The sequence below is a fragment of the Cyprinus carpio genome, chromosome B20 (genome assembly GCF_018340385.1).
Source record: "Cyprinus carpio isolate SPL01 chromosome B20, ASM1834038v1, whole genome shotgun sequence".
Lineage (NCBI taxonomy): Eukaryota > Metazoa > Chordata > Actinopteri > Cypriniformes > Cyprinidae > Cyprinus > Cyprinus carpio.
The window spans coordinates 22858465-22872021 of NC_056616.1; the positions used below are offsets into that span (position 1 = coordinate 22858465).

General features: G+C 36.0%; 1 protein-coding gene across 2 annotated transcripts in view; it reads left to right on the plus strand.

Moving 5' to 3' along the window:
* ipo13b (importin 13b) overlaps window positions 1–13557 on the plus strand; it is a 37828-nt gene that overhangs the window by 17261 nt on the left and 7010 nt on the right. For both annotated transcript variants that reach the window (XR_006157560.1, XM_042747385.1), the window contains exons 5-15: window positions 1970–2111; window positions 2883–3049; window positions 3504–3624; window positions 4322–4469; window positions 4661–4842; window positions 4938–4964; window positions 6026–6160; window positions 11150–11299; window positions 11388–11468; window positions 11592–11729; window positions 12696–12792. Coding sequence is in view for 1 of the 2 variants with exons in the window: in XM_042747385.1 (XP_042603319.1) it covers window positions 1970–2111; window positions 2883–3049; window positions 3504–3624; window positions 4322–4469; window positions 4661–4842; window positions 4938–4964; window positions 6026–6160; window positions 11150–11299; window positions 11388–11468; window positions 11592–11729; window positions 12696–12792 (1388 nt within the window). In the remaining variant the exon portion in view is untranslated. The remainder of the gene's footprint in view (window positions 1–1969; window positions 2112–2882; window positions 3050–3503; window positions 3625–4321; window positions 4470–4660; window positions 4843–4937; window positions 4965–6025; window positions 6161–11149; window positions 11300–11387; window positions 11469–11591; window positions 11730–12695; window positions 12793–13557) is intronic.

Here is a 13557-nt window from a genome sequence, read left to right on the forward strand (position 1 = left end):
TCTTCAAGCAGTCATACTGTCAAGATCTCCTGATGGCAAAGGCAAAAAGGCTTTCTCTCTTTGAATGTGGCAGGATTGTTGAGCTGCACACGCAAGGGCCTCTCGCAACGCGCCATCGCTGCCGAGGTTGGACACAGTAAGACAGTAATTTTACATTTCTTAAAAAATTCCTGAGAGTTATGGGACAAAAAAGTCAAGTGGTAGGCCCAAAAAGATTTCACCTCCACTGAGCCGCAGGATCCGACGGGTTGTCTGTGAAGACACAGGTCGATCCTCGACCCAAATTAAGGCCCTTACTGATGCTGACTGCAGCCCAATAACCATAAGACGTCATCTGCTAGAGAAGGGCTTCAAGAACAAAAAACGTCTTCAAAGGCCACGTCTCTCCTCCCACGGACACAAACTTGCCCGTTTAGAATTTGCAAGGGAGCACCAAACACGGGACATTGAAAGGTGGAAGAAAGTTTTATTCTCTGATGAGAAAAAATTTAACCTGGACGGTCCTGATGGCTGCCAACGTTACTGGCATGACAAGGAGATCCCACCTGAGATGTTTTCTACGCAGCACAGTGGAGGAGGCTCCATCATGATCTGGGGTGCTTTTTTCTTCAATGGGAAAATGGAGCTTCAGGTTGTGCAGGGGTGTCAAACGGCGACTGGCTATGTGGATCTGTTGCAGCGGGCATCCCTCTTGACCGAGGGCCCCCGTCTATGTTGTAATGACTGGGTCTTTCAACAGGACAATGCTGCAATTCACCAACGCCCGCCTGATGAAGGACTTCTTCCAGGAGAATAACGTTGTTTTTTGGACCATCCTGCGTGTTCCCCTGATCTAAATCCGATTGAGAACATTTGGGGATGGATGGCAAGGGAAGTTTTAAAAAAACGGACGTCAGTTTCCAGACCGTGGATGCCCTTCGTGAAGCCATCTTCACCACATGGAGCAATGTTCCCACCAGCCTCCTGGGAGACAGTCGCATCAAGCATGCCGAAACGAGTGTTTGAAGTGATCAACAAGAACGATGGGGCTACTCACTACTGAGTCCTTTTTTGACACTTTTAGTTCTGTTGTGCATTTATTTTTGGGCTATGGTCTTAAACTTTTGATCAGCTGATGAACAGCCTGTTTGAGTTTAAATGCAGTTTTCAATAAATTGCCTACTCTCTATTTTTTGTCTCTTGCTCCTGTTTCTTCTTTTGGCATTTTGAAGCAGCACTTACAACCTGGTTATGATCCACTAGTGCGAAATGTGTAAAAACTTGCAATGATCCCCTGGTCTTAAGATTTTGTTCAGGAGTGTATATATATATATATATATATATATATATAATATATATATAGATATATATATATTATATATATATATATATATAATTTTTTTTTTTTTTTTTTTTTTTTTACATTTTTATTTTCAAAGATTGTCATACAGGTTAAGACAACAGTTACAGTTTTTCATTATAACTGAATAAAAATAAATAAATATTTTAAATTATTTAAATTAATAATACATTAATGAACTCAACAATAACTCAATAACCTTAAAAAAAAATAATAATAACATAAAAAAACAGCAATAGCATACTTGTGTATATACTTTCAATGTCCATCAATTCCCAAATGTATAATATTGGCTGTAAATCAGTTTTTCATTTATTCATGCATTCGTTTTTTCTTTTTTGGTTGTTGAAACAATTTTCTTCCTTGCATTTCTCCTCTTGTATAGTTTGCTTCCTAGTTAAGTTGTCAACTAAACCTGGTCTTATATATTATGAATATTGTTGGCTCCTTGACAAATTGCTTTTGTTCCTCATTTATAAGTCACTTTAGATAAATGTTTCTACTAAATGCTTAAATGTAAATGTCGTCAACTTATTGTGTATCTCTAGTATCAGATATTCTCCAGATATGATGTAGTGCTGGTGACTGTGATCCTGTGTGATGAAGGTCTGTTCTGCTCTTCTCTATCAGAGCGCTGTTGGAGCAGGTGGAGCACTGGCAGAGTTTTCTGGCTCTGGTGAATATGATCATGTTCTGCACGGGCATCCCTGGTCACTACCCCGTCAACGAGACTACCAGCTCTCTCACGCTCACCTTCTGGTACACACTACAGGTGAGCAGCTGTCATCTTAAACCCGTCTTAACACGCACAGTCTGCTGTCTTATGTGTAGGACACTTTTAGCATCAGTAAGCACGCTGATTGAACTTCGAAACAGGCCTGAAAGGTTTGTATTGTGTGTGGAGGTTTACAGTAATGGAGAGTTTCTGTTAGAGACATTGAACTGTATCTGAATATACATACACCTGTGCTGCGTGTTTGCTGCAGTGTGTGTCACGTGTTGAATATTCAGGACTGTCCTTTGCTTGTGTCCTTGTGCATGTTTCCAGTCTGCATTAGCTGAATATTTAATGTGTGTTTTTTGCCACTGTATGGAATAGAAGAAGCTATTGGATTATGGACACTTATATTGTTTCTCCATTAAGAAATGAAGTATTAGGGATAACTTTTAGTACAAACCTACCACTATCCTACCGGTGTGATTTCAACTTCAACTTAATCAGATTTAAGATATTATTTAGATATATTTTTAAACTACAATCATCTAATCTATAAATGTTTCATCACACAGTGTATTAATGTTATAATTTATAATGTTGTTGATTCATATTTATATTATGAGGAAGGTTTTTAAAAAGAAGTTTTTTTATTATTTTTAAATTTATTTTTAACTAAATGATTTTTAGATCTATATTGTTGTCGTTATCTTTATAGTTATCGTTCTTGGTGCGAACGGGGCTGTGATACTGACCCAGTGACTGTATTCTCCCTTACTTCAGCAGTAGTGTAGTGTATATTTGTTGATGTTCACCTGTGTGTTTCAGGATGACATCATGTCGTTTGAGGCAGAGAAGCAGGCCGTCTATCTGCAGGTCTACAGGCCTGTGTATTTCCAGCTCGTAGACGTTCTGCTGCACAAAGCGCAGTTCCCTTCGGATGAGGAGTATGCCTCCTGGTCATCAGACGAGAAGGAGCAGTTCAGGATCTACAGGTCAGTGTGTGTGTGTGTGTTTGTGTGTGTGTTTGTGTGTGTGTGTGTGTGTGTGTGTGTGTGTGTGTGTGTGTGTGTGTGTGTGTGTGTGTGTGTGTGTGATTCACATTCTCATGGGCCTGTTGGAACATTTTCTTCTACACTCAGCAGTTTCATGCTGGATTTGTTAAAGTGGCACAGCAGACAAAGTTTTTGTTCTTGTTAGGAATGAGCAAAGTTAAATATTAAATAATGAAATAATATATTTTAAATAGTAAATTAACTAATATATATTTAATATTAAAGTTTTTAATATATTATAAAATGTTAATAATTACTTATTAATTATGTGTGTGGTGGGGTGGGGTTCGATGCATTGTCTTTGATGATAAAACTAATAACAACACAAAGGGTTCATGCTACTATAAGGAGTGAAGGGTTGGTAATTCGACACATTTCTGTTTGGCTCCTTTAGGGTGGATATATCTGACACACTGATGTACGTCTACGAGATGCTGGGAGCCGAATTACTCAGTAACCTGTATGACAAACTGGGACGACTCCTCACCAATACAGAGCCTACAACAACATGGCAGGTCAGAAAACAATGGATTTCATTCAGTGTTCAGTCTCATTAGTTTTGCTGGGTCATTAAACATTCGAAGCAAAAGGGCAAACTTTTGAGGCTAGGGCTGCATGATTGATAAAACCAAAATCACAATAATGGCTTGGTGCGATTATCAAGTCTCAAAGGTTTTCATTAAATAAATACAAGTGCTGCATGTTTCATAGTCTTCATCTAAATATATTAATTTATATAATTATAATTTAATATATTATTAAATCTGTTAATTCATTAATACTGTAATAGATTATTTAAATATTATTATAAATAGTTGTACTGTAAAATAATATATTTATTTTACTGTGTTCTTAAATACTTGTTTACGTTATATTACTGTGAAATATATATATTTAAAATTATTTTACAGTTACGCTGATGTAGTAAAAAAATTGTATATAATTGCATAAAATCTTTAAATTGTGCGGAACTAAAAAAACGGCAAAAAAGATAACACTATATACTAATTATATAAATTAATAAATTTAAAATGAATTGAATTTGAATAATAATGTTAATATTTTAAAATTACAATATTAATATGTAAATTATAAGTTGCATTTTCAAATTTTTATCAGGAAAAAATGCTGTTAGATTTTTTTTTTTTAACCAAATCCTGCAGACCTACATGGTGTCTTTTAACAGGATTTGGTGCAATTTTTTTATTCCAGCATACGGAAGCGCTGTTGTACGGATTCCAGTCCATCGCCGAAACAATAGATGTGAACTATTCCGACGTCATCCCAGGACTCATCGGTCTCATTCCAAGAATCAACATAAACAACGTCCAGCTGGCCGACACGGTCATGTTCACAATCGGTGTGTGCTCGTATATCATTAAAAACACTCATTTCTATGTGTTAGGAAATTGTCATTTATCATCTCAAGCAGTTTGGGCTGTTTTCATGCGTTGTAGTCCAGGCCAGACAATTACACACAATTACTTTCCCACGCAGATACCCAGCTTTGTGTGCCAGCCAGATATTTACCCATTACGTCTCTCTCTGTAGGAGCGTTGGCAGAGTGGTTGGCGGATCATCCGGTGATGTTGAGCAGCGTTCTGCCGCTGGTTTTGCAGGCGTTGGGCAATCCAGACCTGTCTGTTTCCAGCGTCTCCACACTAAAGAAGATCTGCAGAGAGTGCAAATACGACCTGCCCCCATACGCCAACAATATAGTCGCTGTTTCACAGGTATTACACGCTCTAATGATGATACTGACACTTATGGGACAAATTTACACAGTTTTTCACCTATGAATGTTTGTCTTTTTCCATTTTTTTTCCAGGAAGTACTTATTAAACAGATCCATAAGGTGAGTTTGTGTATTTTATAAAGCTGTAAATGGTAATAATTTAGTTTATGAAATATTTCAATTTAAGTCACTTTGCATAGTATCCTGATTAGTGTTACACGCAGAAAAAGTCAAATTATTTGTCTTTTCCTTCTAAATGAAACAAAAATACAATCATATTTACTTTCATAATACGTTCATTGTGTCATTTTGCACAATTCATTAGTGCACATCATTGCAAAATTATTATTATTATTATTATTAATAATAATATTATTATTATTATCAAAATATTTGTATATTTTTTTTAATTCAACCACCTCTGGACCTCATCTTTGTGATATAAAGTTTACACTTATGCAGTGAAATCTTATTGGTCTGAAATCGAGTCATTATTTATCATTTTAAGAGATCTCAAATGATAAAAAGTGATGTGATGTTGAAAATGATGATGATGATGATGATAATGAAAAGACAATCGCAATACAGACTAATGTAATTATTATTTGCTTATAATTAAAAGTCCCACATTATGCATAAAATAATTTTTTTATGGATATTGGTAGTCAATAATAAACTGTATAAACAAATATTAATCAGAAAGGAAAGACTAAGAACATAATTTAATATAGAGATTTTACCAGTATCGACACAATGTTTATTGCTTTTATATAAACACATTATTTGTGGAATATCTGCAAAATCCAGTATTGATAGGATAAATCCCGTTTATTGATATATTACTATATAAACCAATTTTAGTACATATATACAGTATAAATTGAAGTGTAAAACGTGTTATTACACATTTACTGGTGTGTTTTTTTCTGTATGAACATATGGTTTTCATTTTTGTGTAAGTCATAGAAAGGGTTTTTAATGTGATTTTAAAGATTCTACAGATAGCTGGGCATAATTGTTTATTAAACATCAAATATGTTCTCTCCGGTTCAGATTTTTGGCACTTTGCATGGCTTTTTTGCTTTTATTGAGGGCAAAAACATTACTTGAAGCTGGAAATGCGTCTCGTCTTGTTATGACACAGTTAAATCTGTTCATCTTTTCCATCTCTTTCTCTCTAGACGAGTCAGTGTATGTGGTTGATGCAGGCTCTGGGCTTTCTGTTGTCTGCGCTGCCGGTGGAGGAGATCTTGAGGAACCTTCACTCTCTGATCACCCCGTACATCCAACAACTGGAGAAACTAGCAGGGGAGACGGTGAGACATTAACCCTCTGGAGTCTAAGGGTATTTTTGGGGCCTGGAGAAGTTTGGTCATGCCCTGACATTTGTGCTTTTTTCAGTTTCTTATAAATATCTAAATGGCTAAAGTCTAATCTCACTGTAATCAGCACAAACTAGGCTATAATAATATGTGAGCAGCATGTATGTACATGATTGTGTTTTTGAGAAAAAAAAAATGTTATGCGTGGTTAGTGTAAAGCTAAAAATGTTAAATCACTTGAATAAGGCAATAAAAACACATACAGAAAATTGGTTCCCAGGAATTTTGAGAACTGGAGCTTGTAGCCTAGAATTTTTTTTTTTCTAAATGATGTGAAAATCATCTTGTTTACTCACTTACAGAAAACAATATATTGATTTAAATTTTCTAAGACACTTTTTGTTGGTAAAAGTCATATGCGAGTAGGCGTCAACTGTCATGAATTCACACCTGAGAAGACAAAGGCCTGCATAATGAGCTGCATAATGAGCCATTCAGTCAGCTGTGTCACTGAGAGGGATGAGTTACAAGAAAGAATGTGAGGACAAAATAAATGTATATAATTTTATGTTTGTAGTTTATTTAGAATATATTTAATTATCCCACAACATAATTTAATATTCACTTGTGAGTGCAGTTAAACAGTTTATTAGGAAAAATCAAAGCTGACTTTCAAACTGAATTTTTGCATCATTACTCCAGTCACACAATCCTTCAGAAATCCTTTTAACAATCTTATTTTCTACAAAAAAAACATTTATTGTTATTATCATCATTATTATTATTATCATTATTTATTATTATTATTAATGTTGAAAAGAGCTGAGAATATTTTTTTTTTAGGTTTTTTAGGGGGGATAAATTGAAAGAACAGCAATGATTGTTACATTTGTTACAGTTACATTTATTGTTACATTTATATTATTTACATCAAGCTTTTGAATGGTATAGTAGTGTATATTGTTATTGAAACTTCATAATATTTCACTTGATTATACATTTAGTCAGGAATTATAGTTTGGAAAAAGTCTTTGAAAAAAGTCTAACTAGTAAAATGTTTACACGTTATGTGAAAACTAGTACAAGTATATAAATCAATAAAAAGAGACTTACTCATGTTTATGATCTCTGCTGAATAAAGTGCTTCATTCTTTTTTCTGAGGAAATCCAAATCTCAAATCCTCAACCACATCACATCTTTTTTGGGGTGAATTATGTCTTATTCCTCTCATCGCGAAGCAAACAGTAAAATAATAAAAACTTGAAGAACAGACTCGCTGCGTTGTCTTCTGTTGTGTGGGCGTATTCAGAAAGCCGCGCGCTTCAGTGAAACATTTGAATCTCAAAAGCGCGCTCGGCGCGGGGGGGCGTGGTCGCATTAGAAGATAATGAAGGGAGACGTGAAAAACGGACATCGCGTTGTTTTCATATGGATTACTTTATCACAGAATATTTGTTTTCAGCAGCACTTGTTTAGTTTAAAAGTAGACATGTCAGGCTTTCTATAGATATCTCTCTCATGTCTCTTCGTTGAGTATTCACTGAGGTACAGTTCATTTTAATGACGCATTTGTATCTGAAGATTAGCGCAGACAAAGGCTGCAGACAGCACTCCTTGTTTGTTATCTTTATTTTATAAGTGCACAAAGTTTTGTTGTTATTATGTCTGTAAACAAAAAAAAGTAGACCCTTTACAGATTCGATTGATGTATTGCACTTATCTGTACGATCAAAACTGAAAGTGTAATTTAAGTTCTTTTCGGGGTTATCAGGAGAAAATACCCCAAAACGCGTATACGCGTTAATCGACTCCAGAGGGTTAAACCCCTCGACTGTAGGTTTGTTTATCGTGTGTTGGTTTGGCCCGGTTGCGTGTGAACAGACCCTGCATCTGCGTGAGCGTGTCATAGGATGGAACATTTCTCAGCAGGAACAGATTGGCATTACTCTAGGCGCTGGAAGAGTTAACCGCAGGAGAAATTGGCTTAATGTTACTGCGAGCTCTGCATGTATTCATATTAAGTAACTGACATTTCAAGCACAATATGGGCAGATATTTGATCTATTTTTGTTTCAAAAATAGATGTGCCAAAAAAAAGGCTAAAAATCAGGATCAATGGAAAAACTGATAAAACAGCAGATTAGTGAACTGACACTGTTTTAAAATAGATCACATTCAAACGTTCACTCTTTTGCTGTCAAAACATCAGTCAAAACTATGAAACTTTCTACAAGAGCGCACAGTTTTGTTGATTCTGAGTCCTCATTTGTAAGTCGCTTTGGATAAAAGCATCTGCTAAATGACTAAATGTAAACTGGAGTTTAAAACTGTTAAAGAAAAGGCTCAATAAACTATCGCACAGATATAATATACTACAAATAAGTATCTCTTCTCTTTGTGCTTTGAACTTTTCTATGCGGAGTGCTTTGTGCCACTTTGTATTGAGCCTTTCATATTTTAATACTTTTGCGCAATGAAAGATTATTAATAGCCCTTTTGTTCTGTCCTATCTGCCTCCATTGATGTGCTCTGCATTTACAAGAAATGTCTTTTAATTAATACTATGCATTTATATATAAATATATTACATGTTTTTCATGAATGTGTTTTACAACAATACAAAGATTGTAACATTTCACCAGATTTAGTCCTACAAGATCCACTTATATTTGTTCCCCACTAAATAATTTTATTTCACTAAATGTTTAAATTTTATAAAATGATTGTGCACTCATGATTTGTCTAGAATAACTTTTGCTGCTGAATTATCCACTAGCCTAGTTCATAATAGTAAATTTGTCATAGATAATGATTATATATTTTTTTCTTTAAAATGAAGTTGTCTGTATTTAGTAGATTGTGTTTTACGCACAAAACACTGAGGTATAGAAATTCTACATTGATTATAAAAAAATCGGCCGATACTCAGAATTTTTGGTATCATTTTGGTTTTATTGATTCAGTAAAAAAATCATTTTAGTGCATCAAAAAATGTTGTACATCTTAAGACATAATGGGAGAAATAAAATTATTTAATTAGTATTGCACTTTGCTGCATATCTACGGATCAAAATGTGCAGCTGTACCTTTTCTAAGCATTTACACTAACAATTTTCATCTGGCTGAGATAAAAACGGGCAAAAATCACACTGACTTGTATTGAAATTGTATGTAAAGATCAGAATGTTACAGCAGACTCTTTTCACTTTAATGAGCAACTAAACACCCTGGCAACCACCTTTTTGCATGCATAAGCTAACGTCACTCCCAGACGTCAAAATCTAGCTTTTAAATACAGTACTTTTGCATTGCCTTTATTTTGCATCTTATAAAAATGCATGTAAAATCTAAACATGTCTGCATGTCTGTTTTTGACTTTCGTTTTCTTATACCTTTCCTTCCCATCCGGTCCTTCCCAGAAAGGCATTACATCAGCCTCAGTAAACAGGCTGCTGTGATGGGCCGCTCACACAGTGACCCCTGCTGGCCACAGACGCTGTGAGGATGTGTCTGAACAATCAAATCTCATGCATCTCCTCTGATGCTATTTCCAGAAGGCGCTGTCAGAAAAATTGCTAAAAATATTCAAAGTAAACAGGAACAAAGTAAACACGTAGTGTGCAGTTCTTCACATGTTCTTTATAAAACAAATGGTTCTGGCTCTGATATCTGATTGGATGAGCCGTTTTTAATAGAAAACCCATGCATGCATCTCTAACGTCATATCAGTTGAATTCATTAATTATATTTACCATTAAAACTACTGAACTTTATTTTATAAAAGTGATTTAAATGTACTTACTATTATTTTTAAGTAGGCATTAAGTATAATCTTCTTCCAGGTTAACCTTTGGAAAATAAGGCTGTCTGTGCACCAGTGCCTTTGTTAAAGTTTTTATTGAGCGTCTCTTTCTTTTTGGTTGCATGTGTGTGATATCACATAGTAAGAATCACGCCAATCACTGAGCTGTTGTCATGCAGCTAACAACAGTAATAAGACTGTTGACCTAAAGCCTGTGTTATACGTTCCCCATGAGCAATCCGGACGCGGACTACTTGTATTTATACCACTGAAATCGTACGCTGATGGTCCGCTCCGCAACAAACATGTGAACAAACAGTTGCTCAGAATTATTGCACATCTGGCTGTCTTTATATTGTTTTATCGATGGATTGTACAGGTTCGAGTAGCAACAGGCTTCTACACAACAGCCAGCACATGTGCAATTGGTGCTTTTGAAGCCTACTGACCTCGCATACTTGTCCACACAGTCACAAAAAATGGGAGGCACGCGGATGTCCACTCAGAGCCTCCGCACACACTCTCTGATGACGATTTTTACATCACGCATACCATACCGGACACTAGTGGACTCACGGAAGCGGAAAGTATAACACAGGCTTAATGGTTGTTTAAAGGGATAGTTCACCCAAAAATGAACATTTTATGTTTATCTGCTTACCCCCATGGCATCCACGATGTAGGTGACTTTGTTTCTTCAATAGAACACAAATGGAGATTTTTAACTGAAACCATTGCAGTCTGTCAGTCCTATAATGTAAGTGGATGGGAATCACGGCTTTGAGAGTCATAAAACATACACAAACAAAACCAATTTAAACCCTGCGGCTCGTGACGACACATTGATGTGTAAAGACACAAAACTATCGGTCTGTGCAAGAAGCTGAACAGTATTTATATCGTGTTTTACCTCTGATTTTCACCACAATGTCTGAACTGTTCTGAGCGCGTTCGCGTCTTCTTCTTCAGCCGGCGCGTGAGGCGTCTTCTTCTTGCTTTATGGCAGCTCGCAAACTTATAAGTGCTTTACCGCCACCTATCTCTCAAATGGACCATTGACACTCTATCTACAATCTCAATTGGGAGTGTATTGTCTGTATGCTTTGTAATTGTAAATTAAAGCCCCTTTAAAATGAAAAGGCATGTCAAATTCCAATCTGACCCTGGTTTCTTTTTTCAGCCAAACCCCTCGAATAAACTGGCCATTATTCACATCCTCGGTCTGCTGTCCAATCTCTTCACCACGCTGGACATCACCAAACAGGAGGAGGAGTCAGGAGAGAATGCCCCGCCCATCAAATCAGTCCCACCCCAGACAGGCCCCAACCCTGTAAGCACCTTCCAGCTTGTTGTGGTCACTGCGAAGCAGACGTTTTCAATATGTCAGAGGTGGACTCGAGTGTGTTTGTGTGTTCTAGGTGGTGGTGGTGCTCCAGCAGGTCTTTGCACTGATACAGACGGTCCTCAGTAAATGGCTGAATGACTCGCAGGTTGTGGAGGTATGATTCCCCTCAGACTTCTTATTCTGCCTCATCTCCAGATTGTGCCATAATCATTTTCTCAGGTTTCATTATATCTTTTCAATATGGATGCGGGACAGATTTAATTCTGCTCTCTCTCAGGCGGTGTGTGCCATCTTTGAGAAGTCTGTGAAAACTCTCCTGCATGATTTTGCCCCCATGGTGTCTCAGCTGAGTGAGATGCTGGGGCAGATGTACAGTACCATACCGCAGGCGTCTGCGCTGGATTTAACACGCCAGGTACACAAAACGCAGGATGACAAATTAATGTTTATACAGGATGTAATATCCATGTAGGTCTTTAAAAAATACAAGTCTGAGGCCATGAACAGTCTTAATAACAAAAGCCACATTTATTTATATAACACTGATTGTTTCAAAGCAGCTTCAAGTTAATAAAACAGGAAAATAACAGTGTTAATGTTGGAAATGCGTCATTTATGAAATATTTACAATTAGTCATTTAGAAGACACTTTAATCCAAAGGGACTTACAAATGAGGACAATAGAAGCAATCAAAACCAACAAAAGAGCAATGATATGTAAACGCTGTGACAAGTCTCGATTAGTCTAACGCAGTACAAGTAGGTTTTTTTTCTTAAAATAATTGAAAAGAAAATGAGTAGATAGAATAGAAAAAGAATAGAGAATGCTAGTGTTAGAGGAGAAAATTTGTTTGTATTTACTAAATACATTTACGTTGGTCAGTGAAAACTTTGGAAATCTTTTCTTTGTTCTTTTGTCAATTAAATAAAAGTTAAAGAGAATGAACAAATCACAGATTTGTGATTTTATTGCATTATTACAAACTGTCCCAACTTCTCTGGAATTGGGGTTGTAGATTTTTGTAAGATTTGCAAATTTATATCTCCCTCATCTTTTTGATCTCTGCAATAATCTTTTTATTTCTCTTCTTTAAACACATTATCATATCAGCAACCTCTAACTCGTTATGTATGGATATAAAAATATATAAATTTCATTATATATGTATGTAATTTTATAAAACATATCTTGAGCATTTTAAACTTGCAATAGCCATGTTTTTTTAGTTGAATATGTGCCTCAGCCTGTTTAATTAGAATCGGAGTTGCATGATTTATTTTTTTAAATTGTATGGTTTTATTTGATTTTGAAAACTCAGAGCCTTGAATGTGTTGTGCTGCTTCTTATGAGTTTCATTTGATTGATTTTGTTCTCTTGCAGATGGTCCACATATTTGCCAGTGAAACGAATCATTTCCCCCCAATCAAAGCGCTGTTTGAATTGGTCACTTCTGTTACTCTGACCATCTTCCAGCAAGGTAGGCATGCTGGGAACAACCAGCCGCAGAGGGCGAAGGAAATCATGTGGTTTTGATATCTTTACTGTCACTGTTTCCAGTTGTTTGCATGTATCTGTTTTTTCAATCGCACACACAGAAAGAGAGTTCAGAAATGGGCATGATCTTATGAAATGGTTCTTGTTTCTGAAATGGTGTGGTGGCTTTTGATCCTGTTCTGCTTGAAATTTTCACCCCATGAGTTTCACACACGCTTAGATGAAGGGCGTTTTCACACTAGAGATTCGGATCCTGGATTCTGGATCCGAATGCATTTTGTTTTGTTTACACCTGGTATTTAACAGTCATTTCAGGTGATCTGATTGATTGACAGGTGAGTAGACAGTGCTTCACTCTTGTCAGGGGCACATCAGCATGCATTAGCATTTATGCTATAAATGCATTTAAATGTGAATTGACCATAACAGTTCATACCCTGTTTACATCTGTATTGAGAGCTCACCACTTGTGATTGGACCACCTGAGATGGATCTTAATACCAAATGTAAATAGTTTTTTTTGATGTGAGATTTTGTGATAGCTGTTTTCCAAATATATTTATATTTATATCTTTATCTGAAATGATCTGGTCTTTAGCTCTACTAAAGTATGAGTACTAATACAAAAAGTTATTTTTCTTCTACAAATCATAACAAAACAATTCCCATTGAAATGACTGGATTTCACTTGGTAAATTTTGCTGAACAATCATAAATAGGACCACACACAAAATAAATGTGCTATTGA